Here is a 25000-nt window from a genome sequence, read left to right as displayed (position 1 = left end):
AGGACTCCTGCTTGTCTTTTTCTTTCTAACCCCCAAATTTATTTCTAAACCTAAGCACTATAGCACAGTATGCTATAAAAAGCAAGATTTATTAATGGCGGCACTTCTGGCAGCAATGTTTTAACAGAAATTCAATTTTAGTAGCCACAAAATTGTTGCCGGCCTTGCCAAGCCGAACTTCCGCCCGACCTACATGGTGCGGTTATAGTTACAATGAACTAGAATACTGTTATAGTGCCTAGAATATACGAGGCACTATAGTATGGAGGCACCCATGGCGACACGGAGCGCTTTCGCAGAATAGCGTAGACACTAGCTCCGGATTCCACTCTAGGTAAGTTAGTGAGAAATTCTATGGGGCCAACTGAACTCAAAAATCACCGCGGCTAAATTTATTTTGAACGTTCAGTACGTACCATCAAACCAACTGGGACACTACTGGCAGCCCCGTAAAATGCCTGGTTAATAAGTTAGAAGCGTTTAAAACAGCTCCGCAGCAGACGACACTGCACCTTCCGGCCAGACAGGAGAACCGGTAGAGCTCCGCTGGGCGTGCCTCTCCCAGTGCTGGTGCGAGCGCGCAAAGCGTTGCGCGCAGGTTTGCTCCGGCCGGCCGGCGGCCTTGTCGCCGGCTGCTACGTCACCTCAACCTGGCCGTATTGGCCGCGCTTCTCTCTATTTCGGTTTGAAAATAGCTTATTTTGTAAGCCAAAGCTACAGCACGCTGCCTCGGGCAGTATTCGAGGGGTGAGCAGTTCTGACCTTGAGAGCTTGAGGTTAAACCACACCCCCTTCCTTAAGCGCCTGGATTGGAGCAGCGCCCGATGGCAGGGAGAGACAGCGAGGAGGGAACGGAGAAGCGCGCGGGACCCGTGCCGCCACCTGGCGGACGAAGGTGAGGACAGGACACCGCCGCAGCGATAAGAGCGCGCGACGAAGGAAGGCGACGTGCGCGCAGAGCCGTGTGCGATGGAGTCGGACGAATATCCAGTTGTGGTCGCTCGTACAGCGGCGACGCTTAAGCAACGCCGTGAGGCGAAAAAGAAGAAGCACGCTACTGTTGCGTGCAGCTTCGCTACCTTCAAGCCTTGGGCGTTACTGTGAGCTTCCTTCAAATTTTCATGGCCATTTGCACCGTGAATACGCATATTTTAGCTGTCAAATATTGTACCTGCAGTAGTTTTAGGCGGACTACATGGAAATACAGTCTTTAAGAGATCAAAATTTTCGGTGCAGTGTGCCTTTAAGCGATAGTGCCTTGCAAGCGGCTGCTGGCGACGAGCAGCCGGGCCTTACTTCTGACGATGACGTGCACGACCTGGTGGACGGCTGCTCCGGACGAACTCTGGACGGAGCAGGTGTACTCGCCGTTGTCCTTGGCTTTCGTCAACGTCTCGAGCAGCAGAGTCCCGTTGGGGAACACCGTCTGCCTCTGGTTCACTGGCAGTTCGCTTCCCTCTGCAAAGCATTTCGAGTGTTTCAGAACTAAGCACCACATCGCGTTATATGTTTGTAACTGTTACTTTGTTTTGGACTAGAGTCAGCTGCCTTGACCAAAATTAACTAGTAATGGGGCCCACAAGGCCTTTCAGTTCGAGTGTACTTCTACCGGGGGTAACCGCTTGCTTGAACGTATGCAAAGAGATCAACATGCCTGTAACTTGAGAGCAAAAAGATGTGGCACTTCCAAGTCTGCTTGTATGCGTAGGTCTTCACCAGCGATTACGGTAAAACTCAGGTGCAACCAAGGTGGTCCTTCTAAGCCTGCACACATCTTATGATCCTTATACTCTGCTTCATTCTCTGGGATCGTCATCAACACGCACCACAGTTCGTCCCGGTAGCTGTGGTCCACCAAAATATACTAGCTCGGCCAGTGTAAAAACCCAACACATAACCATCGAGTTCACTGCAAAAAAAAAAAAAAAAAAAAAACAAAGGAAAGAAAGGGGCTCATATCTTTACCTTAAGCATAACATTTTGGCATAGTTTACATACCACTAAAGTGCAGTCTTCACATTTCGTAAGAGGATCGCAAAAACGCCGAAATACTCCGCCAAGGGCTCAACTCTGAAAGACCCGCCTCACTTCTCGAGACGAAAAGGTGCACTGGGCTAGACAAACCACGAGCTACTGATCACGGGCAGGGATGCTCGGGAAGCTGCAGGGCTGACAGGACGGAAAGGCCAATGGACGGGTAAAGAAGACGCTCGGCGCGACAACGGTCACCCGCAAGAGACCGTCAAATAAAGAGACGTTGAGCATACGGCGGTGCAAAGCTCCTGATTAAACGCATGCGCTGAAAGTAGGCCCATGATTTTAGCTGTATTTTTGAAGGACTGGGAGTTAACCTGGCGTTTCTTCATATGAAGATAAACTAGCGGCATATGCACGGCGATGTGTACCACATTAAACGAGGTCACTTAGAACTGCCAGGATAACAAACTGCCCTTCGTTTTATTGCGAAAACGTCAATTTTTTATGTACGAAGAAATCTTCGCGGGTTTTCATCGAGCTGTCACACGCTTACCGCGTGAATGCTTTTTTTCTTCTGCCCCACCTGGCGCATGGCAGCGAGAATGGCTGTTTTGTGAGAAGAGGATAAAAGTCGATAAAAGTATTAAGTTTTCTTCAAGGGTTCAGAAAACTAGTCTTGCGTTCAGTAACCCGTCTGCTGTTTCATTGGAAACAAAATAGCATTCACTCTAAAAAATTGCCGCGTATCAGCTCACTTCACATCGCCTTGCACAAGAAGGTAGCGTTCTTACGGCAACAGGAGTAATTTAAATGCGTGCTTTCACTGATAATGCAAAATAAAACATGTTTAAAAATACAGAATGGGTGACGACAGGGTCATTTGCAAAATTTCGCTGAGTTGCGGGAAGGTATATATCGGCGAAACGGGTCGATGAATCAACGAGAAGCTCAGGGAGCACCGCGCGTTGGTTAGTTCTCAGGGAGCTGGTCATCTTGCCTGTGACTGTCGTCGTGCGTGTGAGCCATTATTTGATAGTGCGACGATTCTTAAGCAAGGCAGGACTAAACCTGAGGGGGAAATACTTGGACCGTTCCACATCAGCCAACAGAGGGAAGAAAATTGCATCAGTGTACCGTCCATTTAAAGATATCGCATTCCTACAAAACTGACCTCAAATTATCGAAACGCAGAAAAACATTGAGTGAACGATAGCGTTTTTACTGAACCATGCGTCCGCTTTTATGATGGAGGTGAAAGCAAAAACGCCTGCGTGTTCGAGGTTTGGACGCACATTACAGATCCCCAGGCGGTCAAAATTAATCCGGAACCCTTTGTTGCGGCGCGCCTCATCGCCTGTGCAGCGTCGGCGCGTTAAACCCCACAATCAATTAATCCAACCATGCGTACTTTTTGGCGCGTGCGTTGGCTGGGCTGTTCACAGCGTGCATCGGTTTTTTAAAATAAATGTCAGTTGCTATCCAGCGTGCGTGTTGTCTCGTCTCTACTTTGTGTTTGCGTCTTTCATCGCTGTTTTTTTTTTTTTCAACCTTCAAAATTCACCAACTGGCCCAGCAAGCTTCACGGCCTAACCAAGTTCTACGTTGTGTCTTGAAGCCAGATACCCAGGCCATTGCCTAGGGATCATTGCGCTATTTTAGAACTATACAGTTATTGTAGAAATAGTCAGCGTATCGGGATGTAATTAGGCAGTGTTTTCTACATCAGCGTAAGCGAGGATAGGGCCGGTAACTAGGTCCGATCTGTCCGGTCTTATTCAGAATTCCCCCTGAATGACGCACCTTTGAACCAGGTAACCTTGTCGTAGGGGTACCCCCCGAAGGGGCACTGCAGCCTCAGCCGGTGTCCGGCCAGCGCCGTTGCATTGTACGACGGCCTCATAAAGAGCGGTCCCCGCACGTCCAGCCGAAACGCGTGTTCCGCTCGGCCAGCAGCGTTGGTGGCACGACACTCGTACTGGCCCGAGTCGGCCGTGTCGATGGAGGTCCAGTTGAGGAAGCTGACGCTGTCCCCCGTGGCCGCGTCGCTGGTGGACCAGAGTCGCAGGCGCGGACCGCCTCCAGACACGGGCCAGGCGCCGTCCAGCGTCCACGTGATCGAGGGCGCCGGGTCTCCAGAAGCCCGGCAACCGAGGCTCACCGGGGACTTGGGGCTCAGGTGTCCCGAAGTTCCGAAGGTGCGCTCCATGCGTGGGGCCCGCTCTGCAACGTGCGCCCGGCTCACCCCCTTGCTTCGGCTATCAATTCGCGATCACGGCGTCGCTTCTCCAAAAACGACGTTCACTTCTTCGGTGGGTGTTAACAGGCTGTTCATTGCACTTGTACCAGATAAAATTCGTCCATCTGAAACATTATTTTACACTTGACACTGCCACTAACGGCTGGGCAGCATTCGAAAGGAAATGCCCCGTTGCATATTTTCAGCCGCTACAAAATACAGATGCTGCATTATTGTTTTCAGATGTTACCTAACAAGTTGCATTACAACTTTGGAAGGCATACCAATCTGCTGGTTCAATTTGTGGACTTCTTCGCTGCTGGTAGAACCGTAAGTTAGACACCAAAATGGCTTTATTAGGTGGATAGGTGCTAACTTTACAAAACATATTGCGTTCCGTGGGGCATTTTGAAAATTCACACGATATATGATTTGCTGTAAAGCTTCCAACGGGCAGGCCAGCGTAGCGGAGACGCCGTAAAACGAAATAGCATACGACCAAAGTAAAGGTGCTGACCTCCGACAACCAGCTCGGCCGTAGCCTGGGCAGCCCTGCGTCCGTCGCGGGAGGCAACGAAGCACTGCAGCATGCCCCCTTGGTGCCTGGCTACGGCCCCGGCCCGCACGAATCCCCGCTCGAGCCGCTGAAAGCCTAGCGGCAACGGAGACCCGTTCAGCGTCCACTCGAACGACGACTCCTCCGCGCTGCTGCCACTGCTGGCGTTGCATTGGAAGGCCACCGAGTCGCCGGCCTCGGCGCGCACCAGGCGAGGACGAATGCTCACCGACAGTTCGCCTGGTGGGGCGGCAATGAAGACGTGCCACCTTTGGTCTCATACGAGCGCTAAGGTAGTTTTCTTTATCGAGTAATGCCTGTGCTACACGGTAACTTTAGATTGACCATTGGGCTCTACTCCACAACTGCTCCCAATGTGTTTAGAATGGGTCACTCGATAGACAATCGGTTCAACGGCCGTCGGAAGGCCTTTGAAACGACCGTGTATCACGCGTATTAGTTATTTGACTGTTTTTACGCTACTTGGGTACAATATAATGCAAACAAAACCAAAGCAACTTTCCGAAACATTTACACTAAATTGCGAATATTTGTTGACTTCGCCATGTCCCTCGGATAATTTCCTTTTCAAATTCCGACTCTTGGCCTGTACGCATACCGGCGTAACGGTACAGCAGTGCATCGAGTGTTATAAACATAACGGACGCACAGCGGCGTACGGCTGAAGCCCCCATTGTCATGTTGCGATGGAAACTTTATATAGTCACTTGCTATGTTACTTCAGTTCATTTCTGAAGTGTGTTCCTTTACGTATGACACAAAACAGGCTGCGGAACACGCACAAGCGACGTCGTATGTGCGGCCTCAAATTTTCACCGCTCTCTTTTCACGAATATTTTTTACTATATTTGCCACGTTTTACAGTTCCCGCTAACTACTTGTATTAAAAAGACAGGCCGGCCCTTTGCGCCACTGAGAAGTAGGGTGCCCTTAAAGGTAGAGCATCAAGCTTCAATCTGTTCATACCGCGGTATTTGGATAAAAGTGTGAACCGAGGCAGGATATGAGTGTTTTGGTTTCATCGGTAATTTTCAATGCAGAGCATTTCAGTAACTCACGATGTCACCCGCGTTGACGTCCGTAGTCCGCACCGTCGTTGTCCCTACTATATAAAAAAAAATACTACCCGGCGCCCGGTTTCGATCCCTCGACCCTGCGGGCGGAACGCAATGTACATGGTGCTCTACCCACTGCGCCACAAAGCCGACACAGAACGGGACGCTACGCACGCGCCTTATATCGTTGACTCATTCAAATTACCGCTGACGAGCGCTCTCTCGTCAGCAGTTGCCACAAGTGCAACAACATTAACGTAACGCAAACTACTTAACGTCGTGCGCCCCCGGAAATGCTCTGCATTTGATCGTGCCCCTCACGAGGGGGATATTTCACTGCGTCTTCTCTCGGTCGCGGCACCCGTGGCGCCATCTGGCGGAGGCGCGGCACAACTCGTAGCACTTTGAAAAGATGCGGCGCCAGCCAGCTGTGTGTGTGCGTGCCGCACTTGTACAAACGGCGAGTGCATTGGCTGTCCACAGGGCAAAGCATTCGTGCAAGTAAGCCGTTGCAGTCAGTCAGTCAGTTTTTTTTTGTTTCACGAGCTCTCCTACTGTAGGAGCTTACTGTATTATTTCCTTTTTGAGAACATGGACGAATTCAGCATCGTTATAATACTCAAGCCGTATCTTTGAGCTATACACACTTCTTCTAATGAACAATTTTGAGACTGAGCAATTAATTCCTCAAGCGACAGGCTGTGAAGGGCTTCCGATGAGGTTAATAAACACATTCACTGACGATAGCCTTTGTTTAAGTATCCATGGTATGAATATAAACAAAAAAGATCCAAATGCTTGCTGTATCTGAATTACTGCGAAATACTTTCAAAATAGTCTGTTTATGTATATTGATATTATTAGGTTATTTGTCGCCTTTATTCTATTGAGAGAATTTAACCATTTGCTGCGTTATTATAACATTATTGTAATATTTTGGGAGCATACTAAAACCATTTCTGAAGTTGTTGGAAGATACCTTCATCCCAGCAGGCTGTAAAAGCAATGTTCCTAATATTAAATTCCCTTTTTCTTATCTCGGGAATTTCTTATTGGTCGACTGAAAGTGAAGTTGGCGACCTTTTTGACCCAATTTTCGGATTATGGCGGGTAACATTTTCGTTTTTTTATAAACAACTAAAAATGAAGCATAACAAAATAATTTTCTCTAAAAACCACTTTAAGGCACGTACAAGTGGCGTGACGCACCTGCGAGACACCCGCGAAAGAATGGATCGTACATTTTGACCTGCTAACCGCGTTGTGACTAAAGAAAGCCACTACAACTCTGACAGCTAAAGCAGGCGTGCTTATTCAAATAAATTCAATTTCGTATCTCCATATAATACATTCTGCAGGAGTTCATGGGCTAAAGGTTGATTACGAACAGCTTGACTGGGCCTGCGAATCATACTGCCCCTCCTTAGAGGGACCATGAAGAGAAAACACAGGTTTGGTTCATTCAAAAGATTGCCTCGTTAGAATCATACTGACACCACTTTTAACATAAACTTGGCTCAAAGAAGCTTATTATAGGGAAAAAAGGGAATGGCCATGCGCCCCACTAGCTCATTTCCCGCAATAGAACCTATGATGTCATACCATGGGTACCTCTGCGATTGGCGGAAGCCGGCAAAAGCAAACGCAAATTAGCCAGGGCTTATAGGTTTCCCGAACGGGCTGTTTGCGCTTCAATTTAGGGCATATTCTTTTCAAAGCAGTAAGAATGGTGGTACAAACAGTGGAAGTTACGAAAGCACACGTAAACGTAGAAGTACCGATGCGTAGTGCTGTTGGTACTACGCGCACTATGCTTGGTTTAGCTGCACAGGACTGCGGAGCTTTGGGGTTGTCTCAAACTACACTGCATGACTGACGCAAGAAACGGTGTCCTACGTGACCTTATTTGTCAAGCGAGCACTATGCTTACGAGAGAGAGAGAGAGAGAGAGAGAGAGAGAGAGAGAGAGAGAGAGAGAACTTTATTTCTGTCCAGTTGTTTGTAAGGAGTCCTCCTTCCTAAACGGCGGCCAGCAGCCCTTGGGCCCTGACGGTGTTTTCAGCCAACTTGACAGCCCAGAGTTGGTCTTTTGGGTCAGACTTGAAACGATTATTTTCTCTCTGAACAAAAGCAAGCCAGGTTTAAATACGGTCAGAAATAAACCAAAGGCAGAAAACGGCTGGCCGCGGTATGGTGGTGCCATGTAGGTTGACAAACAGTAAACGAGACTCCGACATCGGCTGCAGAGCGGCCTGTTCCTGAAATGTCATTGCAGACCAGGAAAATGCACGATTCAGCGGGAAAATAAAAATTTTATCCTAAATTAAATTATTTCTCAGTGAATAAAGCATCGTTTGAATCCGCTCAATCGCACAGCTGGGCCCATATGACATCATTGGCTGTGTTGCGGGAAATGAGCTATTGGGTCGCGGGGTCATTCCCTTTTTTCCTCATTCTATAGCTCATTTAGCGAAGTGTGCGTTAAACACGGTGTCAGCATTATTTTAACGAGGCAACCTTTCGAATGACCCAAACTTCTTTTGTCTGCATGGCCCATTAATGGCCCTATGGGCACCTGTGGCCCCTATTGGCCTCTACAACTTCATAAAAAAGCCAAGTAAGCAAAATTGGTTGCATTGGAAGAAACTTTAATCGGAACAGTGCGTCTTACTTCAGTGACCCATACAATAACATCTCGGAAAGTGAGAGCGTAATAGAGTTGTGGTCGTTCACCCGAAACCCGTAGGCTTAACCGGCTACGCTGCCTTGATATACAGACGCACATATCTAGATTCACATAAAACAAAGAATGAAACAGCGACATAGACACCACGCCAGTTAAACAATTGGCCGAGTATATGCCTGCTTCTCTGCAAAAGTCGTCGAAAGACGGTAGTCTTCGGTCGCCCCTGCTTCATAATTCCTCGTCTTTCCCGCGTCCACCCGTGATGCTCTGCCCCGTACCATTTCCGTCGTGGCATGATCAATGCAATGGCGTTCGTTCTGCTGGCGTGCCATGTGTTGGTAGCTCCAGGACATTGCAACGTTGGCTCGCGTGTGGTACTGTATATCATTATAGTTTTCAAAGAAGAACTACTTGTAAAACATGAATGTGTTTATTGCGTGGAAACGTCACTGGCTGTGCGCATTTACAATGATGCACCGAAGTACACGCCTTGCAGTCTCCGGTGACGCCGGGCTGTAAAGAACGATGATGTTCTACAGTCGCACGGGCATTACTGTACTGTGAGTGTCGCCATAGCATATCTCGCCGTCCGACGCATTGCCAACCATGTGGAGGACGGGTCTGTGTACTCTGAAATGCGAGGCGTACTTCAGTACTTCGACTTTCTCTAGGCCGCGTTGAAATACGTGATAGAGAGTCGTCCCAAATCGGGTTGCATATCCGAACGCCGGAGCGAACCACCCAAAGATAGTGCCGGTGGGGCTGTTGGCGCCACCTGGCAGTGGCGTTAGGAAACCCACGAAGTTGCGCCCCCAGGGCCAGTGCAGATGGCGCCACCATATCCTGGTACTCTGATATGCCAGCCCGCTCCAAAGGGAACGACAGCCAAGTATATATTTCACAATTCACCGCCATTTGCATTTCTACAGTGGCTAGTATTTCCTTTGCTATTACAGCAAGCAAGCATTCATGTCAGTTTTCGCAAAGTGACACTGCGATCGTTAACTGTGCATTGATGTTTTGCCTGAGATATTCGCAATGTCTTCTTTTTTCTCAACAATGTTGAAAACTATGAACATTGCCACCAGATTTAGAGGTGTACAAATGGTAGTGCGTGAGCCTCTACAGACGTGCAGCGGTAGCGTAGAGGCATACAGCGCTGGCGTAGTAGTATGGCATCCATTTCGCGTGCAGAAGGACTGTGGTTCAAATCCCAATGCCACGCAATACCCACTGGATAAAATATCCTCGTGTTGATGGAATTGCAGAAGGAGGCTTGGGGTGCGGTCTGATCCCCGGGACCATTGACGGTAACGCATTCCCTCACCAGACCAGGATTGGCCACCCTGGTGTAGTAAAGGCCACAACTATCCATGACAGCGCCAATTAACTCTTCGCCCTCAGTCCGCAGCGGCTGCGAAGCAACTGACCCCGGCGGTGGTCAGGCCTGTGACTCAGCAGAGGGTGCTAAGAATCACTGGATCCGGACGGGCCGCCATTGAAATATGATTCTGGCAACGTTTAACACGAACTCTTTATTTAGCGAGACGAGTCTAGAGTTGTCCAAGGAATTACAGAGAATTAAGTGGGCTGTAATAAGGCTTAGTGAGGTTAGGAGGGCAGGTGAAGCATTTGCATTGCTGAAAAATGACACATCCTATGTTTCCATGGTCTAGTGGACAGAAGAGAACTGGGAGTGGGATTTCTAGTCAATAAAAGCATAGCTGGCAACATAGATGAATACTATAGCATTAACAAATGGGCATCCGGTCCTGTAATTAGGCTTACAAAGAGATACAAATTCAAAGTGCAACAGGGAAACGCGCCTACATCCAGCCATGACGACCAGCTAGTTGAACGCTTCTAGGAAGATGTGCAATCGGCAATGGCAGTATACCGTAGTATGGGATGCTTCAAGTACGCAAGACGCAGGTTGGAGACAAGGAAACAACTATGGTCTGGGCTGTAGAAATAGCAGGGGGGACCTACTAGTTGAGTTTGCAGAACAGAATAACCCCCGCATAATGAATACCTTCTTCTGTAAACGGGAGAGTCGGAAGTGGACCTGGAGGAGCCCGAATGGGGAGCACAAAAATGAAATAGACTTCATATTATGCGATAACCCTGGCGTCGTGCAGGATGTGGAAGTGCTCGGAAGGGTAAGGTGTAGTGACCACCGTATGGTAAGATCTCGAATTAGGCTAGAGTTGAGGAGGGACCGCAACAAGCTAGTACAAAAGAAGCAAATCAATGAGCTAACAGTAAGGAGGAAAGTTGAAGAAATCAGGATCGCATGGCAGAACCGATATTCAGCTCTAACCAAGGAAGCAGAGTTTGCGACACAGGAAGCGTGCGGGCGGGTGCAATAGAAGTCGGAGGTAAGATCGCTAGGAAGCATACTGGTAAAATTCCCCACAAGACTAAAGATTTAAGTAAGAAACGGCAAAACATTACAGTCTCTACGACAGCTAACAGGATAGAACTAGCGAAACTTTCGAACTCAATAAGCGTAAGACAGCTGACATACGGAAGTATGATATGGAGAGGATTGAGCATGCTCTAAAGAATGGAGGTGGCCTGAAAGCAGTGACGAGGTGTCTCGGCATGGGGAAAAATCAGATGTATACACTTAAAGACAAGCAAGGCAATGTCATCATAAATAGGGATAAAATAGTTACAGTAGCCGAGGAGTTCTATAGGGATCTGTACAGTAGCCGGGACATCCAGGATAATGCCGAACGAGAAAGTAGTTCAGAGGAGATAGACATCCCACCAGTAACGAGCGAAGAAGTAAGGAAGGCTTTGAAAGAAATGAAAGGGGGCAAAGTACCTGGTGAGGATCAGATAACAGCAGACCTCTTGATGGATGATGGAAAAATTGTACTTAAAAAACTGGCAAACCTGTATACGCAATGCCTAATGACCGCGAGTGTACCGGAATCTTGGAAGAACACGAACATCATTCCAATTCATAAGAAAGGTGACATGAAAAAGTTTAAAAATTACAGGCCGATAACCTTACTGTCAGTCATCTGCAAGCTATACTTACCGTGGTAATCGCTAACAGAATCTATATACGTTAGATTTCAGTCAACCTAATGAACAAGCAGGGTTTCGTAAAAGCTAATCAACAATGACCCTCTTCACACGATCAATCAGGTGATAGAGAAATGCGCACAGTATCTTCAACTCCTTTTTGTAGCCTTCATAGATTGTGAGAAAGCATTTGACTCGGTCGAACCCTCCGCAGTCATGCAGGCATGGCAGAATAAGGGTGTAGACGAGCATTACGTATGAATACTGGAAGATATCTTCCATGGGTCCACAGCTACCAAAGTCCTCCATAAAGAGAGCAGTAAAATACATATAAGTAAGGGCGTCAGACAAGGAGACACAATCTCTCTAATTTTATTAACTGCATGTTTAAAATAGGTATTCAGAAAATTGGATGGGCACCAGGTTGGCATAAGGGTTAACGGGAAATACCTGAGTGACCTCATATTTGCTGTTAACGTTGCCTTGCTAAGTAACTCGGGGGACGAATGGCGCACCTCGGGAGAGCACAGCGGTTTTATATAGGTTGCGAGGCAGTTGAAGTGGTAAGCGAATATATCTACTTAGGCCAAGTTGGAACCCCGGATCCCAACCATGAGGCAGACGTAATCAGAAGGATAAAATGGGGTGGAGTGCCTTCGGCAGGCATTCTCAGATAATGGATGGCAGCGTACCATTGTCCCTGAAGTTGAGCGTGCATAACAGCTGCATCTTACCGGCAGTCACCTACGGAGGCATAAACTTGGAGGCTCACTAAAGGGGTTCAACTTAAATTGGAGACGACTCAGCGAGCAATGGAACGGAAGATGATAGGTGTAACGTTATGGGACAAGAAGGGGGCGTGGTGGGTCAGGAAACAAACGCGTGTTGAGGTCATACTACAGGTTTTCCCGCTGAATTTATTCCAGGTGCCAGCCAATTGAATCCAAGTGCCGTCTAATTTAATCCAAACGCAATCTAATTTAATACAAGTGCCAGCGGATTTAATCCAAGTTCCAACTAATTTATTCCCGGCGCAAACCAAATTAATCCAGCTGTCAGAAGGTTGTTCAGGAGGGTTTTGTGCGAAATTAGGGGCAGCTTTGTCGATTTCGTTGCGCGTGGTGTGGTGAAAGCGTAATGTTTCTTGATCCATTATTTACTTTTGCTAACATTTACAAACACGAACATTTAGTAACACGTGCAGACCAAGAGAGCGGCATTTTTTCACCCGCTGGTTCCGCGTACTGGGAGCTGATTGTCTGCGAGAGCACCGTCGATAACTCACGTCAGGGGCATCGCCTGCTTATTGCGTAACAATGTCTTCAGAAGTTCCTTTGATAAAAACACATTACTTAAATGCCCTTTGCATTTTGATTTCCAATCAATGGATGCTGTTCATCCGTGCTAAGTATTACTTCCAAATTATAATATCGCCAGCTGGCGTCAGACGTATCGCCTGCTCGCGTAACAATAGACTGGCCAGTCTGCTGGTGTAGTATATATCAAGTAACTCTGGGGGTAGCATTGCGCTTGCAGACGACACTTCTGACGATCTCGCATACGATCAGCACGTGGCACGAGCAGTCAAACAATGCCGCTCTCCTACTCTGCGCATGTTAGTAAATGTTCGTTAAGCTGTGCGCATAAGATATTCCTTACGTAATGGATCAAGAAACCCCACGTTTTTACCAAACCACGCGCAACAAAGCCTGCAAAGCTGCCTCTAATGTCGCACAAAACTTTCCTGTACAACCTTCTGACAGCTGGAATAATTTGGTTGGCGACCGGATTAAATTGGTTAGAAACTTGTATTAAATTCGCTGGCACCTGGAATTAATGAGATGACGTTTGGATTAAAGTAGATGGAACTTTTATTAAATTGGCTGGCGCCTGGATTAAATTGTATGGCGATTGGATTAAACTGAGCAGGAAAACCTGTTGAAATCCAGAAGAAGAACTGCGCGTGGGCAGGGCACGTATTGCGAAGCAAATATAACCGTTGGTCATTAAGACTAACAGAGTGAATCTTTAGAGAAAACAAGCGTGGCAGGGGGCGGCCGAAAGTCAGGTGGACAGATGAGATCAAGGAGTTTGCGGGGATAAATTGGTCGCAGCTAGTACATGACAGAACAATTGGAGATCAATCGGAAAAGGTCTTTTCCCTGCAGTGAGCAAATGCCATTGTGCAAAGTGGCCAAAGGGCAAAGGCAAAGCAGCAGCATAATGATGATGATGATGATGATGATGATGATGAAATGGCTGTGGCTATATAAATGTTTTAGGCAATATCTCATAACTTCGGCTGGGCGGCTGAATTGAGGGACAGACAGACAGACAGACAGACCTAGACCAATATTTCCGCGTTCAAGTAGCCCAAGAAAGACTATCGTCTTTAAAAAAAAAAGCTAGAATTCTCAGGGCCGGCGGAGCCGAAATGAATCCTCCCGATGAATCTCAGGAAAGCTCGTATTGGGCCGAGTGCGCCTGCTTCACTGCAAGCAGCGAGCGGTTCCGTTCTGCCGAGCACGACGAGATGTTGCCTGCCCGTGGCCCACAATGCCTCGGCTCGCTGGTCGATTGTGCGGTTTCGTTCCCACGGCGGTCTATTCCTGAGAATCGCATTGCAGCGCTCCGGAGCTGGTAGAGACGCGGCGATGGCATCGAGGCACGGCTGCGGAAGAGATTTGCGTGCCGCCTGATTTCACGGCGCGATCGATGCTCGAACGGCGTGGGTCGCTTCTCTTATTTTTCTACCCTTCCGGAACGTGGGCAGGTATAAGCAGAGCCCAAGGGGCATTATAGCGGCGCAGGGGAAAATGGCGTGCGCTGTAGAGGCCCGTTAATTGTGCTTTTGATGCTGTCGTTTGCGTGGTTGTTCGTTTTGTTTGCCTCCTTCCTTGGCGAAAGGTTTATATCAGAGTTTTGAGCGATGCTGCCGTGACGCGGGGATACAAACGTCGTTGGCTATACGCCCTGCCTGCAGCCATATTTCTCCCGATGTTTGCGCATCAAGCTGAAACAGATAGTGAAGTAACTGGAATGCAATCACGCCAACATTTAGAATAAATACAAATAAACCTAAAGCAATCATCGCACTATTAGACGGGTTGTACAGGTTCTAGACGGGTGCCACAGTCTATCAGGGAAAAAAAGCAATACTTACACGGTATTTCATTATCTTTGTTTATTACGTATTTATTTTGTCTCACGTTGTTTATTTCCTACTGTAGTACCATTTTTACACCTTTGGCGGAGTTTCACGCGTGGGACAGCGTACATGGACGAGAATCGATAGTAAGGCGTAAGTTATAATACCCGGAAACGTCGGTGTAGCTTTGCTTCTATATGTAGTTTACGGGCTTTGAATTTCTTCTGCTTTACAAACATGCTTGCGGCGGAGAGATTATTCATTATTTTAGGGTAGCGATCACCACTGTGGTTGGGAGTAGCTAACTGCGAACACGCTACAAAACGGGCTAAACCGCGTTGCGTACTGCTTAATCCGCGTTAGTAGTGCTTGTGTTTTAGCAGATTTATTTTGTTCGCTCCTTTAAGTGCCAACTTCTCAGTGTCTCGTGAAAGTGTCAGCTCTCTTGCTGACCTCCCACTTATTTTCTGCGTAGAGCTTCCCTACTTCATACTGTCTAAGATAATTTACTACGCTGTGTTACAATTCAGGGCGCCTCCATTCTGTTCACGCTTGCTGCAAGTGTTGTGTAGTATTCTTGTGCTTTGTGGCAGAGCCTACCCTCCTCGAACATGTCACTACGCGCGGCTGCCGCGCGGGGCCCGTTGGTGGTGACTCAAGCCGTTGCAGCTACAAAACACGAAACAAACGGCTCTTCGTGTTGAGACGTGCACCGGCGAAGCGGACGCTGCTCGCCGAGATAGCCTCTCCGCTCTATCAGACTCAACGAGCGCCGCTACTGCCTGCCCTAACGAACTAGGGAAAGAGCGTTGTGTGTGTATGCGCTATTTTCGGGCCGTGCGCACAGAGGCACTGGGAAAGCGGCCTGTCTGAACGATTGTAGGGACATCACTATAGTGCAGTGCCCTTAGTTCGCCAATGTTATCAGTGGACCGTATTAGTTTTGTGCATTTTCTGGTTGTGTGCGTAGTTTGTACCGCCTTTCTAGTTGCCTGGTCACGCCTTGTGTTTTTTCTACTTTTCTTTATCTCATTTTCTCCTTAATATGTGCCGCTGTCCTTTCTTTCCGTTTCATTTCCCGTATCCCCTCCCCCTGAGTAGGGTAGCCAACCGGACAGTATTCTGGTTAACCTCCCTGCCTTTCCTGTACTATTCCTTCGTTCCTTCCTTCCCGCATCCGTCATGGCTTATGTGTATAAAGCCACCCTCTCGGTGGATAGATTCATTCGTTTTTCAGCAGCGAATCCATGCTGTCGCTCTGTTCGAGCCATGTTGTAATCTTACCCGCAGGGGTATTGTTTCTGTATCGTCGCAGTTTACCTCGCGCCATGCAGTAAACCAGTTAAGTTTGCCTTCGGCTTCTTGTCGTCATCCCCAAGCTAGCAACTTTTTCAGGCCGCTCGACCCCCACACTACCAAGCATGACGGAGGCGACGGAAGCTGGTTCGGAGACGCCTTCCTGAATGTAACAGCTCTCGCAGTTGCGGACCGTGGTTGAAAACATGGTCACTCACCACCACGTGACCATGTTTTCAACCACAGTTTTTTTACCCAGAGTGAAGAACGTGGCAGAAAGAAATAATTCATGCAGAAGCTATCTCCGAATACAGGACATGTGATGCTATTATTCTTCCGGTTATGACAGAGGTGTGTCGCGGACAGACCACCACCTGAAAACATAGCGCAGTAACGGCAAACGACAAAGCGAAAAGGGAGCAAGCGCTCACAGGTTAAAAAGCCTTCCTGCCCACGCCTCTTGGGATGCTCCTCTGGCGGTACCTCCTCTGATGAATTTATGACAAACGTCCTGGGTTTCTGTCTGAATGAAATCGACTTTGTCACGCTATATTATTTGTTACCCCTCCACTACACCCCAAGGTTTGATTTGGCCATGAAGACGCTGATACAAACATTTCTTCAATTTAACACTTACTCTTGCCGGTATGCGCTTCGCAAGGACCCTGAAATATTCTCTACGGTTACCTCACACTGCTGTTTCAATCAACGGGTAGATACAAGAATGTTGGCGGAGGAAAGCTACTGCAAGTTCACTCGACTACTATAATAATTTACGCTATTATTGTGCCATGAAATTCCCTTTCTGGCACCCCAACTTACTGTAATTTCGGGGAGCTAAGGTGAACGAACGGTGGCATACCGACCCTGGACCGAAAGCTGGAGCGTCGCCCGGGCCTCTCCCAAGGTGTTGTACGCCACGCAAACGTAGGTCCCTTCGTCCTCGGGCTGCACGCCTCCGCTCCAGTGTAGGACGCCGTCCAGCACGGTGGGAGCCAGCGAGGATGAGACCGGAACGAGGCGCTGCCCCTGCCTCCGATACCACCTGCGGAAGCCGACAGCGTAACCAGAGCATCTGTCACCGGCAACTTTCAAGACCAGCCGCTTCTTGTCTGAACCGAATTCGTGGCAACCGAGCAATAGCCTTCCGTAGGGTAGCACTAAATGTGCCGCGTACCGTTGAAGAGAACAGTGAATCGAGAAATTGCTTATCCAAAACAATGAAAACATTACATAGAAACAATAGTGAAGGTATTTGCTGACATATGATTCATTGTGACATTAAATCAACGTTATCCACATCCACGCCTACAATATTGCACAGACCAAAGAGGCCGTGAAAAAGAGGAGGAAGTTTAAGAGCAACGAAGAGACGGATTTCCTTTACCAGCCCCTTCTTTTTTCTCTCGTCCTTGGACCTTACTTCACCCCCCTTCCCCCCCTCAATCTGAAGTAGCAAACCTCGTTAGTTCATCTGACATCTTCAGTTCTCAACATAGCATTCTCTCTCTCACTTTCTGCCCCCCTGTAAAGGCAAGTCTCGAGACTGATAACATAACTAACAACATGGATGCAATAATAAAAGTAACCGCAGATTTTCTAAAGGATTGTAATTACGCTGACGAAGAAAGCTATAAAAATATTTTAGGATGCATCACGTCCTCAAAACTAACCCAACTATTAAAAAACATAGTTTAATCTCCCTGACAAGAAGGATTACAGAGATTTTAGTAATTACAGACCCATAAGCCTAATTTTTATCATGCACAAGTTTGTGAGTGTAATATCCAACCTTATATCCGCACCACATATTTTCAAAACCAAGCCACAGGTTGGGTTAAGATAAAGCTATACCCACCAATGAATCACACTGATGCGACTCACTAGGGAATATAGATAGCTGCAGAGTAAAATAGATTCCCTTTACATGCCATTGATGAGTTACAAAAAGCCGCTTGGTTCTATCTATGCCACCGCAGTAATGAGAAGATTGAGCTAGAAGGTAGTAAAGGAATCTTACATAACGCCTTCAGAGGTCATATTCAAGGAATTTATCGGGTACGGATTCGATGAGACTTTATTGCAGTAGGAAGTTCCCTATCAGGAACGGCCTAAGACAAGAAGACACCATTTCTTCAGCATTGTTTACACCCAGTTTAAAGGGGGTACGCAGGAATATTCATCAAAATTAGTCATTAATACAAGTAAATCGAAAAAGTTTGGGCCGCTTAAGATTTGCGGATGGCCCAGCCCTGTTCAGTGAGTCGCGATAACTGCAAAGAATGCTTCATGAACTGTACAGCATCGAGCAACGTTGCTTGAATGCGAGACCCAGTCGACTCTCACTTGAACTTCGGCGGCGGGGATCCCTGGGCCAAGCAGATGAGGTCGGCAGGTCGCCCTTGGTCCACGGTAACATGATTAGAATGAAATGTGATGGACGGAATTTGGCTTCCCGTTGTTTCTGAAAGGAGAAAAATGGGGCAATGATATTGTTTCAGGGCGCGATTTGTTTATTTGAGAGTTTTTACGGTGAAAGGCCAGCTTGGCCAGAGAGCGCGATGTAATTGTCAATCGGCCAACTATTTGTGGTGAAGTATGTGTAGTTTGGCAGTTGAAATTGTGGATTAATGTAGTAAAGAATGTTTACTATATTGAATGACAATAAATGCTTTTATCTCATTGTGTCGAAGCATCCTTCAGGGTGTAAACCTCGCTGAAGAACGATCGTGAGGTCCTAGAATCAGTCCCTGTAAATTAATATCTCATAGTGTTCCGTCTCTCATGAGGGCCGGACAGAAGAGGTTAAGAATAGTGAGATGTTCGCGTTAAAAATATGCTTCATTGCATTACTGCAGCCTTTTTAAAAACTGCCCAAAGAAGAGTCAGCTAAAACATGACTAGGATTTCACTGAGTATAGAACGCGTACAGGTTACAAAAACTTACAGCAGTTCCATCAACACAAAAGCTGTCGGAAGTGCAGAGCAGTGATTCGACAGAGGGGCTGTGGCGCCGTTCTTCGCTCTTTGCTATTGCTCCTCACGCTCCTCCCGTCTCTCTATCGCTCCTCTCTTGATAAATTGAAAAGAGGGTTGTTCAATGCAATTCAATTTTCCCGCCTTCGCAGTGCTCGCGCGCCTTCTCCTGGGACAGCTCGCATCCTTTTCTTTATCTTTTGCTTCTTGTTCTGCCCGAACCAGCACGAGGGGGAATTGTGTTCTTTTTGTGCTTGTTTTGATCTCGCACGTGCTGCCTTTCGGCGTCATTTTGAACGCGTCATTTTTTTTCTTCCGCGGCCACCTTTTTCTCGCTTACTATGCCAAAAACCAAGCCAGTAAGCATTCTTAAATAAATGGACATGGGGATTGCCGGTTAATTACATACATTTTGCCTCCAATGTACCTGCAGTTTTCTTCGCGCAGAATAAAGGGGACATATATGACCAGTGCCACCGGTTCCAGGAGTTTCGAACGGTTCTGCGTATATAAACCTCTTGTTCAAGTATGCTCGTAACTTTGGTAAGAAGGTTGAATTTAGGGACAAGCGGGCATCTTTTCGAAGCCTCTGTTTGGATCCGTGACGCCGTGTGATTGCGGTGGTTAGCGTGACTGCGTACGAGTTACGACGACAAATCGGGCCCTTAAAGTGCTCTGCACTTAAAATTACATATCTTTCAGCTTCATGAATCGGGCGAGAAAGCAGAGCGTTATGGAAGCGTCAGAACTCTGCTTTTTTGGCGGTTTACAGCGCGGCACCCTGGGTACGGCCATGTTGGCCGGCGTGACGTCATTCGGTATGGCTGGCCTTGTAGAACGCGTTTCCCGCCGTGGCCTTCGCTGGTACCCGTGCTGGCTCGGTGGGCGACGTTGACAATTTTTTTTGTATTTTTGTTATGAATGGGGGCTTGTTGTCCAACTAGGACGGCTGTGCCAACGTTGAGAGATTACGCAGTCACAAACAATCCCACATAAAGATTGCTTGAGCGCTGTTTTGATTGGCGTTCGTCGCCTAGTTTCCTGCTTACGCGTTTCGTCCAAATAAATCTCTCCAATGGTTCTGTTTTCTTTTTATATTTCTACGTACTCTCTTCGAATAACAAAGTAAAAGCTTAAGAGCTTTAACATTGTGTAATAAAACACAATTCTGCATGTATTAATAGCGTTCTAAAATTTGTTTTGAAAGCTTTTTTTTCGTCCTACGCTAAAGTGGTTGGCTGTGGACGCACTATTGTCACGAAGCCAACGACTACGCAGTTGTCTTCAAAGAAAACAGGTTCATTGGAGCGAACTCGTGCTCCTCTAATAACTCAAAGAATACACAGGCGGCGAAGCAGCAGTCAACAAAGTGACGTGTGTAGGCGAGCGTCGGAGAGCTGAATACCGCGGCGGCTGCTCTGCAGGTTTTTATCTTCCGGCTCGAGTGTTTCTCGAACCGTCGATTTAAATCGAGAACATTGTAGATGAAAGAAGATTATTCTAACCCGCCACGGTGGCTCAATGGCTAAGGCGTTGCGCTGCTGAGCACGAGGTCGCGGGTTCGATTCCCGGCCGCGGAGGCCGCTTTTCTGATGGAGGCAAAAAGCAAAAACGCCCGTGTGTACGAGATTTAATCCGGACAAAATCGTACAAAATTAATCCGGAGCCCTCCAACTACGGCGCGCCTCATCGCCTTCGTTGCGTCGGCGCGTTAAACTCTAGAATCAATCAAATCAATCAAGATTATTCTAGGCTAGTGTCGTTATGGCGAGACGCTCTCCTTATCACAATGAGATAACCTGGGCTGCATAAAAATACAGAATGGAAGACGCGCTTCGCTCGGGGCACAGATAACACAGCCGGGCGCGGCCGGGCAGTAAAAACAAAACATAAACAAACTCAATGCATGGTTCGCGGCACTATATTATTAACATGAAGGGCTGTAAGACAATATAATCCGGCATAGGTGTGGAAGTTGTATATTACTCCTTTGCCGCTGCTTCATGTTCCGACGTTCTATGAAAAAGATACAATGTCAGGGGTGTAATTGTCAGCTGATTTACATCTGACGCAGGTACCTGCACACCTGTTCCGCATTATCATCTGTTGCCTGTTCGGTATGTGCGAAATAACTTGCGGCTATGAAAACACACGTGTTGAAACTGCATACCAGGGTTAAATACTGCATACCATTTTTTTATCGTATATGCGTGGCAATTAATGTTAGGCGCGCTCCCGCGCAAATCGAGAAATAATGCTTAGCGCTTCCAGTGAAGTTTATAAACACTCACATCGGGTGGTCAAGCTTTGTAAGCACATACAAATATTTCCCGAGCTGGCACATAAGGCTGCGCATGTGAGCATTTTTTTATTTATATATGATGTATTTATAATATGATTGCTGATTGCAGTCCCCTCAGCGCCTTTTATGGCGCCAGCTGTATACAGTCACATAACTCTTACTCGGTCATAAGCCTGCCCCCCCACCGCCCCCCACCCGCTTAACCCTTTACCTGGATGTTGATTTTGCGCAGCCTGAGTTATGGCTCTGCGTCGGACTACGCCTAAAAAATGCCTTCACCACAATCTACATCAACGACTGCCGCAGAAAAATGTATCGCTCAAGATTTGAGGCCCTGGTGTTCTCGAGAATACCCTTCGTAAGGTATGTGATGCTCGCTGAAGGCGCATACTGCGCATACGTTCCGAGCCACATTTGCAATCGCTAACGTTGTTTTCTCTGCTTTTGCACACTTCGTCTGATCTACTTGTCGTAATAAGCGCGACACACCGGGCCTATGGAGGAAACCTTAACTGTTGGGAGCGAATATCTGAATCACGCTTGGTGGTGTCGCGCGGGAGGCTTCACAGGCTTCCGTACACTGGAGCGCTTCCGCAAACGTTCTGTTCCATTTCGCGACGACCAGCATAAACTCCGACTGCGTCCACAATATTAAATTGTGACTTTTCTTTATGGTAAACTAATTCGGCTAACGGCGCAGTTCGAGCGGGCAATCTGAGTCCACGGCGAAAACGAAACTGGAAAAGGCCAGTAGGGACGAGTGCTGCGCTGATGCCATGTGGCTAAAGCGGACCTAACTGCTCGCTGTAAACGATCTATACGCGCCGACGTTAACACAGGCCATTTCTCAGCAGAATGCGCCCTATACTTTGCTGCGTAAGCTTTTAGCACGGGAAAAAAAGCTAACCGGGAACTACCAGAAGGAATCCATTCTTTCAGGTGGCTGTAAAAAAAACAAGCATGGGGAGGGGGCAGTTCTTCGGGTGGCTGTGACCGTGGCCTTCTTCGGCCCTTTGGAGGAGCACTCAAGCGTACCCGTGGCGTGGTAGTGGGCGTAGTTGGCGCTGGTCTTGTTCCTGCGCGTCAGGAAGTCCTCGGTGTGGCAGCGGAACCTGGCCGCCTGGTTCAGGCTCCGCACGTACAGGTCGCCCGATGACGTCATCACGTACCGGTCTGCAAACGACAAGGGTCACGTGGCACTGGCGGTTTTTTCGGGGCTTTTCAAGTCAACTGATTATTCGTCTCAACTTAAATATGTTTGCGTAAACGACTGACACTTCTATCTAACCGGGTGCTTTACTGTTTTTCAGGGGGCCTTCAGAGTGTTTCTCATAAAAATAAATACTGTAAGGGTCCTCAAAGTTCCTAGAGAGAGAGAGAGAGAGAGAGAGAGAGAGAGAGAGAGAGAGAGAGAGAGAGAGAGAGAGAGAGAGAGAGAGAGAGAGAGAGAGAGAGAGAGAGAGAGCCTTTATTCAAATCAGCCCTATCAGGCGGGGCGGGTGGCCAGCAGCCACAGCTGCTCAGCGACCTTGGCTGATCTTTCCGTCAGGGCTTGTTGTGTCGTCAGGTCCCAGACGCCCAGCGCCGCCTCCCATGGCTCCGGAGTGGTGATTGGGGGTAGGGGGTCGTCGGGACAGGCCCACATGTGGTGCTGTACGATGGCCTTCCCGCCGCATGATGTGCAGTTGGGAGAGCAGAATAGTTAGGGGTGAATACGGTGAAGGAGAGCTCTGTTAGGTAAAGATTCAGTTTGTAGGAGACTCCAGAGCCGTTCTTCCGTGTAGCTGAGGGAAAGGTGGGCGGAGGGGGGGTATCGGAGGCAAGAGAGGCGGTAATACGTGGTGATGCGGTGGTAGCTCAAGAGGCTGTCGAGAGCTGACCTGGCTCCGTGGGCAGCAATGAGGCTGTGGTATGCCCGGGATGTGAGCGCTTGGGCCGTTGCATGGGCCGCCTCTTTGCCTCCAAGCCCAGTGTGGGCAGGAGTCCAGATCAGTTCTACTTGGGTTGTGGGTGGATTTCGTATAAGTTTTAGGGCCTGGGGTGTGATGGCACCCGCAGAAAAATTTCGAATGGCTGTTTCGAAGCGGATAATATGAATTCAGGGGTTGGCTGGTGCGACAGGGCTAGTGCGATTGCCGCCTCTTCCTCCGTCGCAGGTTACGAGGTACGAATTGTGAGGGAGTTGATTGGGTGGGTGTTGCCGGCATTAAATGATCGCCAGTGCGAAAGAGTTCTTGTGCCGGTACAAGGCGGCAGATCCTGTTGCGGCACGTATAGAAATGAACCAAATTCATTTTCCCGGTGCTACTGTGCTTTTGGTTTCACGTCATGTAACCAACATGGGCAGCCTCCTTGTGACTTCCCCGCGTGACAGCTCGGACTGTCAGTCGGGATGTATTAATGAAGATATCAGTAAATCAGTATTATAAAAATTACAACTCAATAATTAGCTACTTCCTTTTTAATTACTCTTGGCCGTAAACTACTTATTTATTTGTGGCCGCAAAGTAAAGCATAGAGGAGGCGTGGTCGCCACTCGTGCAGTGAGGGACCAAACTTCAAGCCAAAGGTGTATCTGCTCCTAAATATTAGCGTTCTGTCAAACGCAGGTTAAAAACAATTTTGAACGCCACATTGACAAAGCGAAAAGTGCTGCAGGCCAGCTGGTTCTTGTTTTCTCGTTCTCTCATGCTGCAAAAACAAGAAAAACGACTGAAGAAATTCAAAAGGTAGCAGCTGAGAAGCATGAAATCCGCTACTTCGAAGCAGAGAACTGGCGAGATTCAGTGCGAGCGGAACAGGGGGGAACCACAATTTTTCCCAGAAACTCTCGGCTTCGCACTGGGCGAGCGCTTTCGCGGCGAAGGCGGGGGAACGATCGGAATTTTATACTCAGTGCAATTGTGAAGGAAAAAATAAGAGTGCCATAGATTGGATGGAAGCGAATGTTGGCAGGAGATATGTGTGGGAGGCAGCGAGCATTGATTTCAATTCCCGGCTGTTTCACACACAAGCGCCACCGGCAAGAGCAGCGGCGTATTCCCGCGCGCCCGATCAGTTCTTGGCGAACCTCGGCTTCGATTCCGCCACTCACAGCCTGCACAGACACCGCGGGTGGCGGACAAAATAGAAATTGAGGCTCTTCTCCGGCACCGTCTGTTCAGCCAGTGCGTAGCATTGTTTCGCCGGGGCAAGACGGCCTGCAAGCTGCAGCTCAGCCTCACTCGTGCTCTGCCCCCGAGAATAGTGCTCCAGGCGCTTTGCAGAAAATAGTTTCAGCGAAGACGCCCTTGCGATCGCTGCTGATTGTCCTGTGCTGACGAAAACAGGAGCCACAGTGCAATTCCCGATTCTTTGATTTTGTCTGCCGAGAAATTCAGCGCTATTTTATATTCCTCTCTCTCTCTCTCTCTCTCTCTCTCTCTCTCTCTCTCTCTCTCTCTCTCTCTCTCTCTCTCTCTCTCTCTCTCTCTCTCTCTCTCTCTCTCTCTCTCTCTCTCTCTCTCTCTCTCTCTCCTCTCTCCTCTCTCTCTCTTCTCTCTATCTCTCTCTCTCTCTCTCTCTCTCTCTCATGTATAACTACTCCTGACATTGTGGCAGCAGACGGATTTATTATTGTTTGCCTCGCTGTCAGCACTACTTCATATTATTTGTTTGCGTTTCTCACGGCCGATGCAAATAAGGGCTGCCTTGCTAGCACTAAAGTGAGTT

At 48.0% G+C, this 25000-nt stretch overlaps 1 protein-coding gene across 1 annotated transcript in view; it reads right to left on the bottom strand.

Annotated features, from left to right (window-relative positions):
- LOC144173991 (cell adhesion molecule Dscam1-like) overlaps positions 1 to 25000 on the bottom strand; it is a 184800-nt gene that overhangs the window by 39745 nt on the left and 120055 nt on the right. The window contains exons 4-9 of the mRNA XM_077702387.1: positions 22325 to 22462; positions 18358 to 18475; positions 16878 to 17056; positions 4731 to 5009; positions 3778 to 4197; positions 1297 to 1458 (exon numbers count right to left, since the gene is read on the bottom strand). Of these exons, the coding sequence (XP_077558513.1) occupies positions 1297 to 1458; positions 3778 to 4197; positions 4731 to 5009; positions 16878 to 17056; positions 18358 to 18475; positions 22325 to 22462 (1296 nt within the window). The remainder of the gene's footprint in view (positions 1 to 1296; positions 1459 to 3777; positions 4198 to 4730; positions 5010 to 16877; positions 17057 to 18357; positions 18476 to 22324; positions 22463 to 25000) is intronic.

Source organism: Haemaphysalis longicornis, unplaced genomic scaffold (assembly GCF_048455015.1).
Source record: "Haemaphysalis longicornis isolate Haplotype H1 unplaced genomic scaffold, Haemaphysalis longicornis Haplotype H1 scaffold_3, whole genome shotgun sequence".
NCBI lineage: Eukaryota > Metazoa > Arthropoda > Arachnida > Ixodida > Ixodidae > Haemaphysalis > Haemaphysalis longicornis.
This window is presented reverse-complemented; position numbering and strand designations above follow the sequence as displayed.